The sequence below is a fragment of the Marmota monax genome, unplaced genomic scaffold, assembly GCF_021218885.2.
Source record: "Marmota monax isolate L192 unplaced genomic scaffold, Marmota_monax_Labrador192_F-V1.1 WCK01_AAM20220418_F8-fsc01121, whole genome shotgun sequence".
NCBI classification, from domain to species: domain Eukaryota; kingdom Metazoa; phylum Chordata; class Mammalia; order Rodentia; family Sciuridae; genus Marmota; species Marmota monax.
Window position 1 is genome coordinate 48510 of NW_026694123.1, and position 24358 is coordinate 72867.

Consider the following 24358-nt stretch of genomic DNA (forward strand, 5'->3'; position numbering starts at 1 on the left):
GGTTAAGGCTTCTTTCCTTCTGAGAAGTTTGGGTAGACTTCATGGTGATCAGGAGCACCTGGAGAGGGCCTTTCCATCTCCAGTGAAGCTTGTCTCCTTCGCAGGTGTTGACTATAACCCAGTACCAGGCTGGATGTGAATTGTGAATTCCATAGCAGGCATCAGGGCAGCAGCTCATCATGGTCAAACCAGCCAACAAACCAAAAAATAGATCAAGTGCACCTGTGCAGGGGGTGACGCACACCTGTAGGTCTTAAGTTGATTCAGAATACACTTGTGACTTGGACAGAGCTTTCTGTGTTATTTATTAGGCATTTCTATGTAAAAACCCATCCTGTGTACCCTCCCAATTTCACTTACTTTGGAAAGGACTGACCCAAATGTACATCTCAAGAAACAATAAAAGGATGATTGTCTCATCTGTTAAATGTCCACGTACGGCTGTGTTTTGATCATATTCTCCTGCCAGGTGGCTAAGACCAAGATATCCATGATAACAAGGAGGAAGAGAGTCACAACTTAAATGAGAAAAGAAAATCAACTGATACCAAAATGGACCTTTTCGCTCTCTACAGTTAGAGCCAGCAAGGGTTTATCAGGGATCGATGCCGGGAGCCTGTGAGAAGCCTCCTGGCTCCTTGAGCTTTTCCTTGACCAGTTGTGCCATCTACCAGGATGGGTCAGGGTCTTCCTGACCACAGGTGGTTTCCTATGGTAGCAGGAACAGGGATGTTTCCTTCTCCAATGACATTTCTTTTTGCAACATTTGCACTGGTTGGCTTCCTGTTTTCTAGTGGCCTGTGATTTGGCAGTCAGGTGACTCACTGGAGTGGTAGGGAACTTAAAGGATCCTGTTGTTCCCTGAATCTTGCCTGACCTGCCTCCCACAGGAATTCAAGTAAAAATTCAAGTAAAAAGATGTAAAAGGCACATGTCCATCTTTACAGGAGAAACGTTTCACAACTAATGTATGTTGAAAATAAAAAAGATGAAAAAATATTTTTATATACTTTTTTTCAGTTGGAGACAGACACAAGATCTTTATTTATTTGTTTACTTTTATGTGGTGCCGAAGATCGAACCCAGAGCATCACGTATCATGCAAGGAAAGTGCTCTACCACTGAGCTACAACCCTGGCCCCGAAAAAATATTTTTTAAGAAACTAAATTTAAAGTTTTCTATTAAAACTTAGAGCCTGGCACAGTGGCCCACACCTATAATCCCAGCAGTTAGGGAGGCTGAGGTAGGAGGATCATGAGTTTAAATCCAGCCTCTGCAAAAGTGAGGTGCTAAGCAACTCAGTGAGACCCTGTCTCTCAATAAAACACAAAATAGGGCTGGGGATGGGGCTCAGTGGTCAAGTGCCCCTGGGTTCAATCCCCAGCACTAAACAAACAAACAAAACTTAGACAAGGCTGACACAATTCTCAGATGTATACATAAGAGTTGTTTATTTAACCACCTATGAATTAATTATTGAAAAGACTTTAGGGCTGGGGCTCAGTGATAGAGCACTTGCCTTGAATGTGTGAGGCACTGGGTTCAATTCTTAGCAACACATATAAATAAATAAGTAAGTAAGTAAATAAATAAATAAATAAGTAGGTCCATCAACAACTAAAAAATTAACTTAAAAAATAAAAAAAGTCTTTAAAAGCTGCACAGAACCTAATCCCTTTCAGATGTAGTTTTCCTAAGTAATAAAACCTCACTGACACAAGAAATTATCTTTGACAGATAAAAGCAGATCAATATTTTAAAGAGCCCTTTTCTAAACATAGAGAATTAGCATATTAAAGGTTAATGTTACTTTACTTACTTGAGTAACTTTGTGCTGATTATCGCCAGCTTAATCACATACGGGAACCTTTTGAGATTTACCGTCCACAAACCTCTTGCAACTTACGTAGACATTCTACAACTGGTTCACATACCTAGTTTTGTCCTCTTTCATCTTGGAATTCAGCGTAAGAAGATCACTTTACCATTCAGAAATGGGATCTCTGGATCACACGGTGGATCAATTGTAAGTTTTATGAGAGGCTTCCACACTGATTGTCACGTCTCTTGTACTGACTTCATTCCAGATCCAAGTAGGAGAGCTCTTTTCCTCTTTATCTTCACCAGCACTTAATTCTGCCTTTTTGATAATAACTGTTCTACTGGGACAATACGATATAGCCTCCTAATACCGACATGCACTTCCCTGATGACTAACAATATTGGACATTTAAAAGATACATGATGGCTGTTCTGGTCATCCACCCGTGTATTGTGTGTGTGTGTGTGTGTGTGTGTGTGTGTGTGTTGCTGGGCAATGGCCCCAGGGCCTTGGGCATGCAAGGCAAGCCCTCTACCAACTGAGCTAGATCCCCAGGTCCTGATCATTCAACATTTTTTAATTGGATGACTTCTTTGTTGAGGATGATGTTGCTATTATCTTTCAGAGTAGTACTCTTTTACCAAATGAACAGTGTCCCAATATCTGCTCACATTCTGTAGGTTGACTCTTCACTGTGGTGATTGTTTCCTTTGCAGTGCAGAAGTTTTGTGATGTCTCCCCGGGACTATTTCTGCTTCTGTTTTCTGGGTTTGTGGGTGTGATCCTGAAAAGCATTACCTCTACTGAACCAGTGTCCTGAAATGTTCTGGATCTAGCTTTTTTCACTCAACATAATGAACTCCCCATTCCATCCATTTTTTCTGTATGTGATATTATTTTGTTCTTCTTTATGGCTTAATAGATCTCCATTGAGTATACATACAACATTGTATTTATCCATTCATCTGCTAATACCTAGGCTGTGTCTGCAGTTGGGCTATTATTAATTGTTATGCTTAAAAAAAGTAGGTATGCCATTGCTGGTGGGATTGCACATTGGTGCAACCACTCTGGAAAGCAGAATGGAGATTCCTCATAAAACTTGGAATGGAACCACCGTTTGACCCAGCTATCCCTCTCCTCTGTCTATACTCAAAGGACTTAAAAATCAGCACACTACATGGACGCAGCCACATCAATGTTTATAGCAGGTCAACTCACAATACTTGAACTATGAAACCAACCTAGTTGCTCTTCAACAGATGAATGGATAAGGAAAATATGATACACACACACACACACACACACACACACACTCACACAATGGAATATTATTCAGTCTTAAAGAAGAATGAAATGATGGCATTTGCAGGTAAGTGGATGGAGCTGTAGAATATCATGCTAAGTGAAATAAGCCAGTCTCCAAAAACCAAAGGCTGGATGTTTTATCTGATTTGTGGATGCTAATTCACAACCTTTGCCAAAGGGGCAGGTGTTAGGGAAGAATAGAAGTACTTTGGATCAGGCAGAGGGGAGTGAAGGAAGGAGAGGGGTCTGGGGGTAGGAAGGATAGTAGAATGAATCAGACATTATTACCCTGCATCATGTACAACCAGAAGAATAAGTCATACTCCATTTACATACAATGTGTCAATGCATTCTACTGTCCTGTATAATTAACTAATTAGAACAAATGAAAAATATGTTTACATCATTGCTATAGTACGCTGACTTTAATTCTTTGAGGAAAATACCAAGGATTGTAGAACTGCTCACATGTCCGCTCCATTCCTAGGCTTCTGAGGAACCTCCGTGGTAATTTCCATAATGGTCGTATGGATTTCAAATCCCATCAGCAGTGGGTAATTTATTCCCCCTGCACCCTTGCCAGGTATTTGTTATCACTTATATTCTTGATCCTTCCTAACAGGAATGAGGTGAAATCTCAAAGTAGTTTTGACTTGGGTTTTCCAGATTGCTAAACTCTTGAATATTTTTTAATGCAAGGTGGCCCTTTGAATTTCTTTTCTTTTTTTTTTTTTTTTGAGAAATGTCCATTTAGTCCATTTGCCCTATTGATGGGTTGGATTTTTTTCTGGACCCTTGGATTCTGGATTTTGACCTTCTGTTGGAAGATTAACTTGCAAAGATTTTCTTCCTTTCAGTAGCTTTCCTGTGCTGCCCAAACGGTTTTTAACAAGAGCCATCCCATTGATGAAGACGTGGTATTTCTTTTTCTGAATGTTAGAAGTCTTCCTGGGGAAGTCATTGTCTGTACTGACATAATGGAGTGTTGACATTATGCTTTCAAAGTGTCCTGGTCTGATTCCTGGGTCTTTGATTCACTTGGGGTTGACTTTTATGCAAAGTGACTGATGGGGACCAGTTGCCAGTGAAATCTAAATTTTTCTCCTTTTCCCCCAAGCTGTGGTTTGGGAACCTTTGTCAATCACTGAGGACTGTATTTGTCCCTGAGTCTTCTACCATAGGAGCTTGGTCCCTATCATCTCCTAGGCCAGTCACATGCTATTTGGGTTACTCTGTGGTGCAACTTGAAGACCCATGTTTTGAGGCTGTCTGCATTGCTCTTTCTGCTGAGAACTGTTGGGCTCTTTGGGGTCGTTTCTTTTTCTTTTTTTAAATTTTTCCATACAAATTCTAGGATTGCTTTGTCTAGTCCTGTAAGTGAGGTCACTGGTTATAACTGTTGATTTTTAAATTGACTTTTCAATTTCACTCACATTTTGAAAACCTCAGCTGGGAGTGTGCAAATCCTGGACACAAAACTCACACTATTTCAAGGGGGGACCCGGGACGAGGGTGCCCCCATGCACTGCAGGGAGAGGACCCTCAGAGCCACTGGGAATGCACAGAAGGTGCCAGGAATCTTCCCCTCCAGAGTAGGGACAGCACACACCATTTAATCATAAGACCAAATAAAGGACATTGGTACTGGGTCAGTGGGACCTGGATGGTCAGTTGTCATTGCTCCTCCAGAAATCAGATATCTCCAGGGAATGCAGAGAAAAGTTGTGGTCATTGAAATCCCCAGGTGACTGTCACCCAGCAGAGCATAAAGTGAAGCTGAGAGACAGGTGCAATGTGCCACCAGGGACTCCATGTTCACTTCTCCTCAGTGGCCTCTTGTCACCTTTCTGCGGTCCCTAAAATTGCAGGCCCACAGAGAGATGAACTAAACATGTCCTTTACTTAAAGCCATGTAGGTTATTCTCAGGTCACCCGGTCCTCTCTGTGTCTGTCTGGGTAAGTGCTGTTGTGCCCTGTGAATGCAGAAGGAGTGGGGAGGGGGCTTTTATGAAGTGACTGGGAGGGGACAAATTGGGTCTGCCAGACTTTGGTGGTCCCAGGATAGTCACCTTGTGGTAACAGGAATCCACAGTCAGAGGATTGTTTTCTTTAGATTACAAATAGAATGTTTGTTCTCAGTATATTTAATTTTGGGGAGAGGATACCAGGGATTGAACCCAGGGTCCCTCGGCCCCTGACCCCCATCCCTAGCCCTTTTTGTATTTTATTTAGATACAGGGTATCCCTGAGTTGCTCAGGGCCTCGCCGTTTCTGAGGCTGGCTTTGAACTTGTGATCCTCCTGCCTCAGCCTTCCAAACCAAGGGAATTACAGGGGTTCACCACCACCTTGCCTGGATGGTATATTTAAATTTGATAACTCAGAAGTAATTCATTGCTTTTTAACCTTAAGAAATAATTTCTCATTATTTTCTGAATTAAAAGATTTTGTTTGACTTGTACTCACATGTTACCAAGGATTTATGTTGTCTAAGGATTTTAAACATAAACCTTATTGATGCAGGTCATCAGGTAAGTGATAAATCTCAGTTTCAAATATAAAAACATACTTAGCTTTTCTTCTCTCATCTTCAGAACCCAAACAGAATGGTTATGTGACTTCTATAGCTCAAAAAATTGCAAAACATGATCTCAGATTCTTTAGAAGGAAATAGTGCTGTTTGTTCAAAACCCCATCTCAGCTGGGTGTGGTGGTGCAGGCTGGTTATCCCAGCAGCTCAGGAGGCTGAGGCTGGAGGATCACAAATTGGAGGCCAGCCTCATCAACTTAGTGAGGCTGTAAGCAACTCAGGGAGACCCTGTCTCTTAATAAATTTAAAAGGTCTGGGGACAGGGCTCAGGTGTTAAGCACCTCTGGGTTCAATCCCTTGTACCCCCGAAAAAAAACAATCCACTGTAATCAGGACAGCACTGACGTACCCTAACCTTTGCAAGTCTGATCTATGTAGACTCTGCTCAGGGGGCCTCCTTCCCACTGGTCTTCAATCCTCCTCATTCAAATCCACCAGAACTTGTAAAGCATGAACTACACCGTTGTGCAGATAAAAATCCACCTTTCCTTGAGGCAATTGCTCTTGTTCCAATTGATGAAGGCCACTGTCCTTTTCCTGAGGAATCACCCTTCCATTTCTCCACAGACCCTGACAGTACACCTTCCCCCACTCATAAGATGAGCAAAGGCGGCCTCTACAGAATTCCTGCCCTAAGGAACACCTTTCTGTCTGAAATTGGCATTGGGATGTTGGCAAACACCGTCCTCCTCCTCTTCCATGTTTTCTCATTCCTTCTTGGGCACAGGCCCAAGCCCACGGACCTACCCATTGCTCTCCTGGCCCTGACCCACCTGCTGCTGCTGATCATCATGGGCTTCATAGCTACAGACATCTTTATGTGTCTCTGGAGATTCTGGGATGACGTCACCTGTAAAGCCGTCATCTACCTGCACAGGCTGATGAGGGGCTTCTCCATCTGCACCTCATGCCTGCTGAGTGTCCTGCAAGCCATCACCCTCAGCCCCAGGGGCTCCCCCTTGGCAAAGTTCAAACCCAGGACCCCACAGGACACCCTGAGACCCCTCCTTTTCCTGTGTGTCTTCTACATGTCTCTTAGCAGTCACCTCTTAGTCTCCATCATCGCCACCCACAACTGGACCTCAGGGGATCTGATGTACGCCACCGATTCCTGCATCATTTGGCCCATAAGTTACTGTATCCGGCAGATGGTGTCCACCCTGTTTACCTTCCGGGAAGTCTTCCTCATGTGGCTCATGGCCCTGTCCAGTGGTTACATGGTGGCCCACCTGTGCAGGCATAAGAGGCAGTGCCAGCACCTCCACAGCACCAGCCTGTCCCCGAGAGCCTCCCCAGAACTGAGGGCCACCAGGACCATCCTGCTGCTCATGGAACTCTTCATGCTCATGTCTGTGTTGGACTACATCATCTCCTCATCAAGAATTATATGGAACAATGACCAAATTTTTTATTGCATCCAGATATTTGTGGCTCATATTTATGCCACAATCAGTCCTTTGGTGTTCATCTGCACTGAAAAATGCATAATTAATTTTTTCAAGTCCCTATGGGGAGGTCCTTAAATGCTCAATTATTCAGGCAGGAATACATTCTGGTAAGATCAGCTAATGCCACTGGCTGCAGAGCAGTTCATCAGAGCATGTATGTGTATGCACATATTATGTGTATATACACACCATATAGAACATACGTGATGTGTATGTGTATATATCTATATGTAAATAGCAGATCACACACACACACATAAATATATACCCACACACATACGTATACATGTTCTTTTTTGGGAGGGATACTGGGGATTGAACTCAGAGGCACTGGACCACTGAGCCACATCTGTAGCCCTATTCTATATTTTGTTTAGAGACAGGGTCTCAGTGAGTTCCTTAGGGCCTCAGTATGTTGCCAAGGCTGGCCTCGATCTTGCAATCCTCCTGCCTCAGCCTCCCAAGATGCGGGATGACAGGGGGCACCCCCATGCCCTTTGTAGACATTATGTTTTGGTAAAGTTCTGATATGGAATGTGCTGTTTGCATTTTGCTGATTTACCTCAATACATGTAGATGGCATAGACATCATGAGTAATGGAACCACATACTTTCACCTGTCACACAAATGTCTGCATTTCTGAATGGGTCTTCATGGAAAATGGTGAGTTGGATCTCAACTGGGGCACAGCCTGGTTTAGCATTGTGTGTTATTTGGGTCTGGAATGCCCGGTGCCCAGGTGTTGAAGGACTCATGTCTAGCCTGTGGCACTGTGGGGAGGAGATGATACCTTTAGGACGTGAGGCCTATTTGGAGGAACATAGATCATGGAGGGCTTGCCCTTGAAGCAAATATTGGACCCTGGCCCCTCCCTGTATCCCTTCTGCTTTCTGGATACCATGAGGAAAGCCACTTTGTCCCACCCCACTCTCCCCATCATGATGGACGATGCTACCACAGACCAAAGCAACAGTGCCAAGTGGCCATAGACAGCAACCTCTGTAATTGTGAACAAAAATAAAAGAATATTTTCCTCCTTTTAATTTGTTGTTCTCTCTGGTGTTTTTCACAGATGTGAAAAATTAACCAAAAAGTTCCTGCCCAGTAGTGGTACACAGGAAGTAGTCCTTTTGGTGACTCTACCAGATGATGTGGTTCAAAAGCCTTTGCAATGGGTTTATGAAAGAAGTTTGGAAGAGTTTGGTGGACCAGGCTAGGGAAAGTCTAGAATTCCACAGGCAGAGCTTCACGGGTGATCATTGTGTGGGTTCAAAGCCAAACTGGCACTGACAGGCATGTGGACAGTAAAAACTGTGTTCATGAGGCCTCAGACAGGAAAGAAAGTTCTCCTGGAGATCAGGATGGGCCTCCCATGCAATTCTGGCAAAGAACTTTTTCACATTTGACTCATGCTCCAAGACTGTGTGGAAGGATGAGTTTAATGGTGATGGGGTCATTAATTGGCAGAGGATATTTCTAGGTAACACAAGTATTCAGGCTGTGGCCTGAGCATGGCTGGCTTCTTTACGCCAGATTTATGATGAGGATTGGAAGCCAAAAAAAAAAAAAAACAGATCAAAAATATATGGAAGCCTCCACCGTTTGGCCAGAAAAGAAGCTCTTGTAAAGTCCTGTCAAGGAGGAGAGGGTCACTAATGAGATGACACTATTTTAAAAGAAGCCAAGTACTTTGCACAAGGATGGTAAGAAAGATGCTTTGAGGGTCTATCAGAAATCAGCAAGAAGCCATCCATGGCAGGCTCAGAGGTGTCAACTTTTACAAAGAAGACCCTCCTCGTAGAAGAAACTTAACTTTATTCCCAGGTACTTTATTGTTGTACAGATGTCGTGAGTGGTATCATCTTTGTCATTTCTCAGCAAACTCATGACTGTAAAGACAAGCTAGTGTTATTACATTGGTTATGTATCCTTCTAGGGGGCAGATTTCACTGACCCACTGTACGAGATTTTGCCAGAATCCTCAGCTTTTTCTTTGTGTAGAATTATATTGTCTGTAAAGGGAATCATTTGGCTTCTCCCTCTATATTTGTGTACCTGGTGTTTCTTTTTCTTGCTCAGTCTCTCTCATCAGACATCCTAGTGCTACACTGAATAAGACCAGTGATAATGGCCATCCTTGTCTTGTTCCTGATCTCTGAGGAAGTGGGTTTGTATTTCCCCTTCCCCACCCTTCATCCCACCTCCTGTTCCCTTCCCTCAGTTTCAGTGCAATTGGTTCCACAGCTATACTATTGTGACTTGAGACATCAGGAACCTCCATGTGGCTGTATCACTGCTCAATCTTCAATCCTATGGATGTAGACCAAGGAGTTGGATACCAGGGTCACATGGTGGTCTCATTCATAGATTTTTTTTGAGGAATCTCCATATTGCTTTCCCCACATCCTCACTGATGTGTAGTCCCACCAACATAGGAGTGCTCCCTTTCCCCACATCCTCACCACATTTATTATCACTGTGTTCTTGATGACAGCCATGCTGACCAGAGAGGAAATCTCCATGTAGTTTTAATTTGTATTTCTCTAGTTTCAAGAGATGTTAACCTTTTTTTTTTCATATATTTGTTGACCATTAGTATTTCTTCTTTCGAGGAATATCTGCTTAGGTCCTTTGCCCATTTATCGGTTGGGTTATTGTCTCCTGCTTTGCCTCTCTCACTGAGGATTACTCTGGCTCTTCTGAGTCTCTTATCTTTCCCAATGAATTTCATGACTTCTTTTTCTATTTCTGTGATGAATGCCATTGGGATTTTGATGAGAATTGCAATAAATCTGTAGAGAGCTTTAGGTTGTAGGGCCATTCTGACAGTGTTATTTCTGCCTATCCAAGAAGATAGGAGGTCTTTCCATCTTCTCTGGTCTTCTTCAATCTCTTTCTTTAGTGTTCTAGAGTTCTCACTGTAGACGTACTTCCCCTCTTTTGTTAGATTGATTCTCAAGTGGGTTTTGTTTGTTTGTTTGATAGTATGTTTCTTTTGACTTTGGTTTTGGCTTGGTTTTTAGGCTCTTGTGTATGGGATGGTGTTCACTGAAAGATATTGGTTGAAAGTTTTCTTTCCCTGATGGGTCTTTGTCTGCTTTTGACTTCAGAGTGATACTAGTTTCAGAATTCTCGAAAAATCCTCCATGATTTTTAATATTTTTATTATTGGTTGATGGACCTTCATTTTATTTACTTATTTACATCTGGTGCTGAGAATGACAGTTGCATATGCTATCTGTGCTATCTCCTGTTTTCTATGTTATTTAGTCCTATACAAATAATCAGAAAAGTAATCATTTTCCCTGTCTCCTTTTTATTAAGTATGCTCAGCTTTGCTTCTCTCAATTTCCTGAAAAAATGGAATGCTCATTGATATGTGATTAAAAAGTGATTTTGTATAAACCCGGAAGTAATAGGGGTGACCTTATATTACCACAACCATGTGTTGTAATTTCTCATGAAATTTTTCTTGTCCCACATTTAATCTCACAAATTAAAAATGAATGGTGACTCTACAGATTGTGTGTTCTGCCCAGTAGCCAATTTCGAGTGAGAGGGCAGTGGTCCTGTGTCTCCTTCACATGAAAAGACAAGTGAGCCTGACAGTGGTTTCCTTTTCCTTGCCCCCCCCCCCAAATCTAGGAGTATAATTTTCAATAGTTGAGCAGGAATAACATATGGTCCATTCATCTGGTCTCTTTTTTTCTTCATTTTAAAATTCTCCTCCCCATTTCCCTCATAATGGTTGTGTCTGATAGGCATTCTGTTAGGGAGAATATTTGGAAAAGTTGATCCTCATTCTGTTCAGGTGTCTGGGCTCACTTTTTTTAAGTTCATATTTTTATGCAAATATAGTTACAGAACAAATGTGAACCTATCCCCTTTTCTTCTTTAAGCAAATTGGACTTGACTCATGTCATTTTTTACTTCATCAGGGAAACAGATCCTCCTGCAGGTTTGATGGGTTTCCCAGAAAGGACAGCTTAGTGTCTGTGATGAAGCTCCTTTGGTGTTTATTGTTGCTGTTAGAAAAGTAACTTTCCTTATACTGAATATGAAGACAGATTTCAAACTATTGTTATTGTGTAGTTGCTGCTGGTAACACTGAACTTTACTGAAATCTTTCCAATATATGGAAACAATGGATGATCATCAACCAGATTTTATAGGAATAGCCATCACTTATTTACCCAAATATTCTACAGGCTTTTCTCCTTCATATTTCTGTAGCTTGCACATTTCACAGTGGGTTTTCACCCAGCATAGCACCTGGTTGGTAGTGTTGTGCCCTCCCTGATGTGCAAGCTGATTCTCCCTAGTGCTATTCATAGTTTCCCAGCTAGAACTGTGATTCAAAGTACAGCTTGCTGCCCAATTTCCCCTCAGTCCCAAACTCACATGAAGCAGGACCAGCCCCCCTCCCAGAACTCAATTGTTCATCTTTAGTTAACGTACAGTAGGTGATGGGAGCGGGGGGGGGGGGCGCTTAAGTACATGGAAATGACAAAACAAATTATGCCCCTTTGTGGCTGCTGTTGTTGTTGTTGTTGTTGTTATTATTATTATTATTATTATTATTATTATTATTATTATTATTGTACCAAGGTTTGAGCCTAAGGGTGCTTAACCACTGAGACACATCCCTAGTCTTTTAATATTTTATTTAGAGACAGGCTCTTGCTATAAGCCTTAGGTCCTCACGAAGTTGCTGAAGATAGTCTCAAAAATGCAATTCTCTTTCCTCAAACTCCCACGGTGTGGGGATTACAGATGTGCACCACCATGCCCAAACCATGTTAATTTCCCTGTGATTTATGTCCCCCTCTGTGGACTGTCCAGTATTTTTTTAGGATAGTTTGCTTTCTCTTGTTTTAAAAAAAACATGATTGTTTTTACTTGTATGTTTCCAAGTACCATCACCATGTTAAGAACCTTAGTTGAGGAGGCCCCCTTGAACACATTGCAGGAGGGTAGGAAGATCTCATCTTGTCCCTGAGCCTCTAGACTCTTCGGTGCTGAGTGCCAGGACTCATGGCTGGGAGAGGACATGCCTGGTGATTTATTTTAGCTTGTATTATGAAGGGCTCCTGATCACCAGAATGCTTTATAATATAAAGGATATATTAACATATGCATAGCTGTATACTTACCTTTAGAACACTTACATATCTTATAATATTTAAATGAATAAGATATGTGTGTCTGATGCATATGATATACTAATACATCAGTATGTGATCTAAACTCTGGACAGAAGCTGGACAGAGTCCTGCATACCTATAATCCCAATATAAAAAATAAAATTGTCATTTTGCTGTTTGCTACATTTAAGAAAAAATAAACTTTTTTTTCCCTAATGGTCTATAGAATTTTCCTTTCAGTCAATTACTGCATGTCCTCATTCATGTAGGGAATCTAAACATGTTGCGCACATAGAGGTGGGCACAATCTGGGAAGGGTCAGGGGAAGGAGCAGTCAGAGGAAGGGTGAGGGGCACCTGCACACAGCAGCAGGGCTGGGGTCAGCAGTTCTCATGTCTATAGCTCAATGTGGTCATCAGAGTCTACATCAGGTGATTTCGTGTGACCAAATAAGAATTTTGAGACTCTGCACACTTAGAAATTATACAATGTGAGAAAATCAAAATGTTAATTCTCCCATGTATTCATCAAGCAATGTAAACATGTATTGACTTCTAATACGAGACTCCCTAAGTCCAGATATTATGTCAGCTAAAAGTTAAATTAAAAAAAAAAAAATAGATCTGCATTTCAATGATTAAACAAAACCTGTACTTACACTCTGAATTCTCACATGGCACCAAAAATGTTCACAAATCTTTAACATGTCAGATTTCCTTAGCACTTTTGGTTTTTGTACCAGGGATTGAACCCAGGACTCTGAGGTACATCCACAGCCCAGTTTTAATATATTATTTTTTGACAGGGTCTCACTAATTTACTAGCTGGCCTTGAACTTGACATTCTCCTGTCTCTGCCTCCTGAGTATCTGGGAATTCCTTAGTGTCTCTTACATCCATAGGCTCATGAACTAATTTAGTCTTAAGACTTTGTTTTCAGGTGTTATTAGGTTCAGTATTTGAAAACACAAATTAAATCTCAATGATTACTTATAGGAGATGCTTGGACTAAAGTAAATATATATGTTTTCCAGGAAAATATTCTGCCAGTAAGTCATTTCAAAATACTCTAGAATCAGAGCTGGAGATGTAGTTCAGTAGTAGAAAATGTATCTGGTATGTGTGAGGCATTAATATAATAAACCCAAGTATCAATTTTACATGTGGACACCTTGAGTTGGGAGAATCGTCATTGCATTCTTGAAGGAAGACGGAAAACTTGGACTCAAAAAGACTCATGTTTCAAAGATAGGTTGGATACTTACACTGCAATAAATTCCTCAAGTGGAGTGAATGTGTGTCTATTTTCATTATGGTTCTGTTTATCACAATGATTCCACGTATTTAAGGTTTTGTTTTGTTTTGATTTGGTACTGGGGCTTGAACTCAGGGACACTGAACAAGCAAGTCCCACCTCCAGCCCTATTTTGTGTTTTATTCATAGACAGGGTCTCACTGAGTTGCTAAGTGCATCACAGTTGCTGAGGCTGGCCCTGAACTTGCAATCCTTTGACATCAGCCTCCCAACCTGCTGTGCTGCTGGGATTACAGGTGTGCTCCACCTCACCCAGCTTTGCACATATTTAAGTAGAAAAAATACTGAAATGTGTTTCTGCTTGTATTTGATACTGGACTTGGATCACATAGGTCAAATTGTGATTTCATAACAAAAATAATTAACATAGGTAGCTGTGTGGGGGAATCAAATCGTCCTAAAATCCATTCTGTTTTCTCTGAACAGAGATTCCCAACAGATTGTAATTCTGGCAATTTTTTAGCCTCTCTGAGTTGGTGATAGAGATGATCAACTCTTAAGAGATTTCTATGAGTGAGGATCTTCAGAAGTCTAAATAATAGAACAATTCCATAGAGATCCTACTGCGCAGCAAGCCTTCCCTGTATGGCAAATGTGCTTCATCCTGTTTCATGCATGGTATCTCATGTACATACACGATGGGGTTTTGTTCAGCTTATAGATGAGATGAGCCCAGGGCCCAGGTTCACAGGCTTCTCAAAGTTGAATACTTATCCTTTAAGTGGAAGATAACAAAGGTATATTCAAGTGAGATATATATATATCTCACTTCGGAGGTTGCAATACTTAGCATTTTCTCTGTGAATATATGAACAAAATTACATGTGTTCATGAACAAATCAGAATAAAGGTAACAGGAAGCTAACGTTAATATGCATGGCCTAAGACATTGAGGCTCTTTGCTTAGGAGGGTTTTCTTTCTAATTAAAGCCCCGTAATTTCAATTGACCCAAAAGTACATAGTCCTGACTACAATAAGGACACATACTCCACTCTTGCAGTCAGATATCACCAAGAAAAATTCAAGGTTGCATCCGGGAAAGATTTTTTTTTTTTTTATAACATTGGAGCTTGTGAATGAGAAATATATGACAGATGTGATCATGTTTAATGTTCAGGAAATCCTTTTATACTTTTTATAAATTGGAATCCAGCCATGATTGGGAAATGATGGGAAAAGAGAGAGGAAAGAAAGAATTCCAGTGTGTGTCAGCAAAACTTCAGTTAAAGGTGACAGGGGCACTGGGACAGGCCAATAAATTTTCCTTCTGGAAACAACGTTGGCTGAGAGGGATGCAATTTAATATCTGTGACAATGCATTTCCTTACTTTTCTCCCTAAGGCATGTACTCCATGATTCATTACCCCGAAAGATGAGAAAAAACCACATGGTGCATGGTGTTATTAATTTAAGAAGCACCTTTTACTCTGAAGTCGGAATTGGGATTGTGGCCAACACCCTCCTCTTTATGTTCCACATTATCAAGTTCCTGTGTGACAAGAGGCTCAAGGACACGGACTGGATCATCAGTCTCTTGGTCCTTACCCACATCCTGATGCTGCTCAACACGGGGATCTTTTCTGCAGACACTTTTACATCTCAGGTGGGGCTTCAGGGTGATGTCACTGGTAAATCAGTTGCCTATTTGTACAGGTTGATGAGAGGCCTGTCCATTTCTGCCACCTGCCTGCTGAGTGTCCTGCAGGCCCTCACCCTCAGCCCCAGAAGCTCCTGCTTGGCAAAGTTCAAGCCTAAGTCCCCACAGGACAGCATGAGATCCCTTCTCTTCCTGTGGGTCTTCTATATGTCTTTCAGTGCCCACTTCTCCATGTCTGCTGTTGACAAATCCACTGTGACCTCACAGGGCCTTATATTCCTCAGTGACTCCTGCACTATCTTACCCATGAGCTACTTCCTCAGGCATTTGTTTACCATTCTGGGTGCATTACAGGATGTCATCCTTATAGGGCTCATGGCCCTGTCCAGTGGGTACATGGTGACCCTCTTGCATAGGCATAAGAGGCAGTGCCAGCACCTTCACAGCACCAGCCTGTCTCCAAAAGCCTCCCCAGAACAGAGTGCCACCAGGGCCATCCTGCTGCTCCTGGGTTTCTTTGTGTTCATGTACTGTTTGGACAGCATGGTATCCTCCTCAAGAACCATGTGGAACAATGACCCTGTGTGCCGTTCTGTCCAGATCATGGTGTCCAATGGCTATGCCACCATGTGTCCTTTGGGTTTTATCTGCATGGCAAGACACAGCGTTACCTTTTTGAAATGTTTGTGGGGGAAGGACGGTCAACGTTGAATCATTGCATGATGGGTCATTTCTCAACCTGAGCCACTGCATTGCCATGCATCAACACATCATGGCATAGTGAGTTTGCTCTCTGTGTTGGATCAATGCATAAAGTGGTTTTTAAAAATGATTACATTGAAGCTTGAAACTGAGAAAAACATGACAGATTATTGTCCATATGGCTCCAACAAAGCTAGTAACTTTATATTTCTGATTGATATGTGAAAGGAACCCTAGGAAGTAAATATCACTTTCTTTTTCTGAATCAGTGCATACATTTATAGGTATGTGAGAGATTGCAGTGGTTTTAATAAATCAAGAGTCTCAGAAATATCCTTTATGCTTAATAGATTGTAAACATCCCTTAAACTGCCATCTCATCTATCAATTGAACTTTTATGAATATAACAAAAAACTTGATATAGCGACAACAACTATTATTTAAACACCATTGCTCAGGATACCATATTCATAACAGTCAGTGATAGAGGTAGTCTGATATTCCCAAGCATATTAATATATGAAGATATGCTCTGGATGTATCATGGAGTTCCACTCAACATTGGATAGGAGAAAGATTTTGGTGCATAGGAAGCCACAGACGAGTCTTGAATTTATTATGTCAAGAGGGTAAATGGTGACCCTCTTGCATAGGCATCAGAATCAAAACTGTATACATCTACATACAGCTTGGTGGAACCTTCAGTAGAATAATATGCAAAGACAGCATATTGCATTAAATACTAAACATAGCATTAAATACGAAGGTGATCCTGATATATAAGAAACCACAAATGAATCTTGAAATCATTCGGTCAAGTGACTGTCACTCACAAAAGAATCAACATTGTATAAAATCTACCTGTAAAAGATGGAAGTTTGGGTCCTATAATTTATAAAGACACAATGTAGTAGTATGGCATTTTCCTGCAGCTGAGGAAGGGTGTGCCCTGGGGAATTTTTATTTAATGAATCCAGAGATATTTTAGGAATAAGAAAAACTGGGGAGACGGTAGAGAGAATCCATGTACCCACATTTGAATTTGCTTAATGCCACTGACCAGTACTCTTAATCACAGATAAATGATAAATATCATCTTTTGTTTACTTAAATAATAATAAAATGTGTCAATTACCTTATAATCAAGGGTGAGGAAAACTTTCTCTGAAATTACAAAGAAAACTGCAAGTAGCCCAAGGTGGTGGTGCCCACCTGTAATTCTCAACAACTCGGAATCTCATGCATCACAACGTGTGGATTCAGGAATGGGCTAATTTGAACTTGGATCAAAGTGACAGAACATGACATGGTCCATATGATTAGAACACATATTATTTTTCTCAAGCTCCAATTTGGCAAAGTTCAAGCCTAAATCCTCACAGGACAGCCTGAGATCCCTTCTTTTCCTGTGGGTCTTCTATATGTCCTTTAGTGCCCACTTCTCAATCTCTGCTGTTGACAACACTACTGTGACCTCACACACACTCTTATATTCCTCAGTAATGCCTGCACTATATTACCCATGAGCTACTTCCTCAGGCATTTATTTATCATACTGGGTTTATTACAGGACATCTTCCTTTTAGGGCTCCAGGCCCTCTCCAGTGGGTACATGGTGACCCTCTGCATAGACATAAGAGGCAGTGCCAGCACCTTCACCTCACCAGCCTGTCTCCAAAAGCCTCCCCAGAACAGAGGGCCACTAGGACCATCCTGCTGCTCCTGTGTTTCTTTGTGCTCCTGTACTGTTTGGACTGCATTGTCTCCTCCTCAAGAACCAGGTGGAAAAATGACCCTATTTGTCATTGTATCCAGATGATGGTGGTCAATGGCTATGCCACAAGTAGACTTTTGGTTTTCATCTGTACTAAAAAGCACAGCTTTAACTTTTTGAAATTCTTATGGGTGAAGGAGAGTAAATGTTGGATCATTTCATGATGGATAAATTTTCATAAAAAGCCTCTACATGGATGTGCAACCATTCATCATGGCATAGTGTGCTGCTTTCTCTGTTGAATGAATAGACAACGGGGGGGGGGGATTTTATGTGATTACTTTTAAACTTGTGAATGAGAAATACATGCTAGATTTTTTTTTCATATACCTCTGATATAAACTAAAGTCATTATATTATTTTTGGGGGGCAGGAGGAGTTACTGAAGATTGAATCAGGAACACTCAAACACTGAGCCACATCCTCAGCCTTATCTTGTGATTTTTTTTGGAGACAGGGTTTCACTGAGTTGCTTAGCACCTTACTTTGGTTGATGCTGCCTAAACACATGATCCTTCTGATTCCATTTCCAGAGCTGCTGGAATTACCTGAGAATTTCACTGTGCCTGGAAGTACATTGTATTTCTGACTGAAAATGTGAGAGGGACCCCTGAGAGGTAAATCTCAATTTTATTATCTTCATTAGTCCCTATATTTATAAATATATAAGATTGGAGAAGCTTTTAATAATTAAATAGTCTCTGTAGTCTCTCTTATGCCTAATAAATTGCCATCTGAGGTATCAATTGTGCTTTTACGAATATAACAAATAATATTGGCAAGGACTCAAAACTGTCATTTGGACACTTTTGCTCCTGGTACCATTATCTAAATTAGGCAATGGTGCAAACATTCTGATATCCATATGCATAGGAATGTATAAACATGGGGTCTGGATATATCATGGGGTACCATAAGAAACCACAGATGAAAGTTGAAGACATTATGTCCAATGAAATGTCACTCTTAAAAAGAATCATCATTGTATAAATCCACACATAGATGGTGAAACTTTGGGTAATGTAATCTATAGAGTCAGAACATAGAAATACATTTTCCAGAAGCTGAGGAAGGGTTTCAGTAGGGAAACTGTTATTTGATGGATATAGAGATTGCTAAGGAAGAAGAAAAATTTCTGGACACGGTGGAAATTATACATGCACACTAAATTGAATGTGCTTAATGCTGCTGAATGTACTCTTAAACATTGGTAAATGGGAAATCTGATCTTTGTTTATTTACTCATCATAGAACATTTCAATCACTTTAAGACAATTGTGAGAAAAACATTCCCTGAATTTACAAAGATAACTGAAATGATTATCAAAGTGTCAAAATATTTTTTTCCAAAAATTTGATAACATTTCAGCAAAACTGGGCCAAACAACCTGGTTGTGGTGGTGCATACCTGTAATCCTACTGGCTAGGGAGGCTGACGTAGGAGGACTGTGAGATCAGAATCAAGCTCAGCAACTCAGTGAGGCCCTAAGCAAATAAGTAAGATTGTGTAACTGAGTAAAATATAAAAATGGCTGTGGATGTGGCTCAATAGTTAAGAATCCTGAATTCAATGGCTGATACCAAAAATAAAACATACAATAAAAACCTAAACAGTAATTTGAAGATGATTCCCCTGAAGTTAACCATCATATCCGCTTTTGTATGAAGAAGTAATTGAAGTTCTGGTGTAAGTTCAGTCTGGGCACCACATCTATCTCAGTGTTGCCATAAATAGTTCCTGTAGGATAACTATCGGAATGAAGTGTTTTAAATTGGGACAAAACACCAGATTTAAGCACCATCTGAAAAATTACTAACCTTGATAAAAGTTCATACCATGAAAATATGAACCCATAAAAGTCTTTTAAATCAGGAAAAAGAGTGAATAATAATGTCAATTTCTTTTTTATTTAACCAGGAATACTAGTTTTTTTTAAGATATTGCAATGCTGTTTACAAATAGTCCATATCAATTTATCAGATGCCAAATGATACAGGCTATTTGAAAATAGCATTGCGATATCTTATCCTTCACAGAGAGTCACACACATGATCCGACAATCACAATCTGTGTTTTACCCCCCATATGTGTATGCAAGCATTCATAGCAGTTTTATTCATGATTGCTATAAATTGAAAAAAAATAAATTGGAAGGAATAAAATTGTACTTAAGGAAAGGAATGGTTGAGAAAATATTGTACTTTCAAAGGAGCCACTTCCAAGTGACTCTGTTGGTTAAGTCAATAAGAGAAATGAAGCTCAATTGCATTTGAATAATTGAAACAAGCGTCACTTCACCCAGCCTCGCCTGCCTGTGAATACCTCCACCCCCACTCCAGCTTCACCTGCACTCTGAGTATTTACTTCAACACATTTCAATTCCAATTTAATTTGCACTCACACCTTGAACCCAGATTCTCAGACTTTGAAAAATGGAGAGCAAAGCCAACACTCCCCAGGAACCAGGTCCTCCCAGTAAGAAGGGGCTGAGAGAGAAGATGCCCATCATCCATGGTAGCTGAGACACCCGGCCAAACGGCAACTCACAGGGGTGCCAGGAAGATCTCAGACCAGAAAGTGCCCTGACAAAATGTTAGGTGATTTTAGACAAATTTGGTCCATGTCACAATGTAAGAATTGATACGTTCTAAATGATTGGGATGACTGTGACCCCCCAATACACATGTCAGTTAACTTAAGAGAAAAGTTGGGATCCCACTTCTCTCTAGAGAGCTGTTATCCACCTGAGCACACCGTCAAATGGAGGGGCAGGTGATATGTCCCACTGGAGACCTTATGGTTTGGTGCTCTCCAGTGAGACATTGTCACTTTCTTACAGACACAAAAATTAAGGCCCTACAGAGAGATGGGTTAAAGGCCTCCCTTCCCTAAACCAGCCCAGGTTCTTCTCAGGTGAACTGTGTCTTCCCATCACCTCCATCTGGGTAAGTGGCTCTGGATCCTCAGATGCAGAACCAGTGGTCATCGAGGTCGTAAGAAGGCTGTGGGAGGAGGAAGTTTGGGCATCTTAGTGACGTTGTTGGTATCTGCAAAAGAGACCTAAGCTCTATGAGTCCCTCTCAGGTGAGAGGACGTGCCCTATAAGGCACAATGAGGACATTTCCTTCCTAGCCTACTCATTACTTCACAGACTGATAAAAAAAAATATCTCCAATTTTTGCATAGGAGACCTCAATGTGTTTTAGGTTTTCATGAACAAGACTATAGTTACTGACAATCTCCGTTAATATGCATGCTCCCTATAAAATGTAATGTTCCGATTTTAAACATTACTTATTCAACGTGTTTTACCAGGCACATAACATGTTTTAATTTTGATAAATATACATGGTTCTGTTTCTGTCATTATTACAACTCAAAAAAGAACTACTATTGATACAAGTGACTTCTGTGCTGTTTAATTGTTTTCATATTTTAATACAATTAATTAAAAAATAATTTAAACAAAAATTAAAGCAATTGATTTATTGTTCCATGTTTTAAAGTCTTTAGAAGGAAATCTTCTATGCTCAAAATATCATCTGGTAGAGGGTAACCCCACATTACTGCCAAGTATATCCTAGGATTTTCTCCTGAAACATTTCCTGCCACAATATATACTATAAGCCCTTGCCCTGTGCTCTGCCACTTAGGAAATTTCAAATTACAGTTGCAGATGTTGAGTTTGCAAATACATTAAATATTTAAAAAGTAAAGATGGTGGTTTTTTTTTCCCATTTGTGGCTACGAAACACCAAGCAATACAAATTCCTAGAACTTGGGAAAAGAATATCTCTGTCCATAAATTTAGCTTTTGGGATTTGGGGGATTTTCCTGGGATTACCAGGTTTGCAGGACTCTGCTCAGTCCCAATTTCTTCAGAAACTGAAAAAAAAAACACTCTCTTCTTCTCCCAAAATTTCTGAAGATTTATTTTAAAATATGGGTAATGTCAATATTCTGAACACAAACTATGCTGACAAATCTTTCAATTCACCAAGCATTTTGTAAAATTCTTACCCTGTTCTCTGAAATAGGACTTCCATTCGTTTGCTCAAGTGTATCCCAGGGTTTTTGCAAACCCGGCTTCAGGTTTGCACTTCTGTTTCAACTTAAGAAAGACACTCAAGTATCCATGTTGGCTGTGGTCAAAGGCAGCAAAATGACATTCTTAATAAAGTCAATTTATTTTCATTCTCCAGGAATAGCTAGTATCGCTAAGTGCATTTCAAGGTACAGCCTCTCCTGTTGGATGACCACGGGTTCCTGAGAGGGGACACACATCTCCTCTAAGAATCAGAAATCTGGGCTGGGGATGTGGCTCAAGTGGTAGCGCGCTCGCCTGGCATGCGTGTGGCCCGGGTTCGATCCTCAGCACCACATACAAACAAAGATGTTGTGTCCGCCGAAAACTAAAAAATAAATATTAAAAAAAAAATTCTCTCTCTCTTTCTCTGTCTGTCTCTCACTCTCTCTTTAAAAAAAAAAAAAAAAAAAAAAAAAAAGAATCAGAAATCTTCTCATTCTGTGAGTGAGGAAGGATACTCTCCATCCAGGGCAACAATAAAGAGAAGTTAACCTTCATGGGCCACTCGGATGGGACCAGTTGGCTCTCTGGACATACTTTGAAAGCAGTGACATGAGACAGGATGAACAACTCTCGATGTTCTCTATTATATGACATGGATTAGGGAAGGAACCATAAAGTGACACATAGTTCTGTCTATTCAAAGAAATTTTTAAAAAGGAAAATTACATGCTTAAGACAATTTAAATATCTAGTGAAACTAAATACAGAACATTGAGTTTATGGCCTTAATGAAGAATGCCGTCCAGAACCCAGGTGTCCATAGAGTGAGGCTCACCCAGGCCATGACATAGTGGGTCCCCCACCCAGGGCTTTCCTTACATTCTTTAACCAGAGAGATGGCACATTTTTTTGTGTGTGTGGTTGCTAAAAGACAGACTGAGCAACAAACGGGAAGACACATTCAGTGGTACCCACAAAAAAGGATCTGGAAACTTCTATCCATGACAGGACCCCAGAGGCAAATCTGTCCAACACCATATCCAGATAATAGTAATATTTTCCTCAACCAGCCATGCAATACCAAGGTTTTAATGTCAGCAAATTATGTAAGGAAAATGCAGGTTTAGGACCTGCAAGGTATTTTCCCAGGAGAAACTGCAAGTCTTGAGCAGCAGGGGCCGGGGATGGACTCTGTGGCCCACCACGTGCCTGGCATGCAGTATGACCCAGGGTGCTCCAGGTGCTGCGTAAAAATAAGAAGAAATCGACCCACAGAAATGTTGGTACTTTGAAAAAATAAATAAGGTTGATAGGAGGAAAAGATTGCAGATTCGAGTGAGGCAGCGTGTCCCCAAGCTCAGCAACCCAGAACTGGAGCAGCAGGATACAGCTTCTCTCCAAGGAGGAGAGAGAAAATTCATGAGTCGGTGGTCAGTTTGCCCTGGAGAGTCAAAGACCCATCGACTCAATAAACTGTTCTAAAAAGAAGTCACCTGAGTTTATCAATCAACCATGGTCAGCCAACCTAAGAGCCATATTGAGACTGACTGTGGAGGGACCAATGGGGACAGGAAACCCAGTCCTGTGAATCCAGAGCAAGGTCCACATGAACCTATGTGAGCCTAGCAAAGGCTTAACTAGCCTGACAAACCACGGAAAATCAGAAACTGAGAGCATTTTGTCCAGAAGGACACAAGTTGGAGATGCTAGAGAGACCCCAACTCTCCCCAACCCTGTGAGTCCTGTGACTAAAAAAGAATAACAAGGCCAGCTATAGCAGTCAGACCAGTGGGCTCCAGAGACTGCCAGTCCAGTGCCATCTGAGTTCCTGGGACGACTTAGGCCGGTTCCTGCTGGGTCCCAGCACCAGCCTAGTCCCCAGAGTCCTCCAAGCTCCCTGGTATTTTAGAACACACAGGTCCAGCAGCTGCCCAGTTTCTGATACCCAACAGGCTGCTAGCACTTGCCTGTCCCACCTTGTCCATCACCCACCAGTTCCCCAGGTCCATGGTGAACACCAGATCTAGCATCAGTCCAGCACACAACCAAGCCCCTTGGCAACCCATATTCAAGTCCCTTAACACCCATGTCCTCTACCTAGACCACTGATCTTCCTACTAGGTTTAGAGATTTGCCACCAGTCCATCACCCATGCTGCCTGGCCACCACTTTGTTGCCTGGCCTGCCCAGCCCTGCTTCATCAGTGGCCAGCAAGGCCCATCAACCAGCCCTGATCCACAAGCCCAGGCCAGCCAGGTCCACTGGACATAGCCAGCTGTGTCACCACCTAGCCACAGCCCCAAGCTCACTCATGCCCATCATCCAAGAAGGGACAATCCCATGCTCACTGATTATCTTATCCACCATGGTGGAAAGGACTCCTTCATTCATGAACATTTCACCAAGATTTCTCACTTTTCTTTTGCTGTTGTTATTTTGTTTTGATTTCTTATTTTGCTTTTCTTTTTTTTTTCTTTTTTGTATATTATTTGTGTTCTAAGTGACTCAAGAAGTCCTATACATATACACCCTTGTTTCTCTCTCCTCATTTCTAGTCTTTGTCTAGGCCACACCGAATTCATGATTATTTTACTTTTTTTTAACTGATGGAGATGGCTCAACCTT

At 41.2% G+C, this 24358-nt stretch overlaps 2 protein-coding genes across 2 annotated transcripts; both read left to right on the forward strand.

The window, feature by feature from the left end:
• The first annotated feature begins 6319 nt into the window (after positions 1 to 6319).
• LOC124107591 (vomeronasal type-1 receptor 94-like) lies at positions 6320 to 7243 on the forward strand. Its single transcript, XM_046465762.1, has one exon. The coding sequence runs from the start codon at positions 6320 to 6322 to the stop codon at positions 7241 to 7243; it is 924 nt and encodes a 307-aa protein (XP_046321718.1).
• A 7757-nt stretch (positions 7244 to 15000) lies between these two features.
• On the forward strand, positions 15001 to 15936 carry LOC124107592 (vomeronasal type-1 receptor 90-like). Its single transcript, XM_046465763.1, has one exon. It carries the CDS (start codon positions 15001 to 15003, stop codon positions 15934 to 15936), a length of 936 nt encoding a protein of 311 aa, XP_046321719.1.
• The last annotated feature ends 8422 nt before the right edge of the window (positions 15937 to 24358 follow it).

Coding starts and splice junctions, on each gene's coding strand:
- LOC124107591 (XM_046465762.1), top strand. CDS start 6,320: ATGAGCAAAGGCGGCCTCTACAGAATTCCTGCCCTAAGGAACACCTTT.
- LOC124107592 (XM_046465763.1), top strand. CDS start 15,001: ATGAGAAAAAACCACATGGTGCATGGTGTTATTAATTTAAGAAGCACC.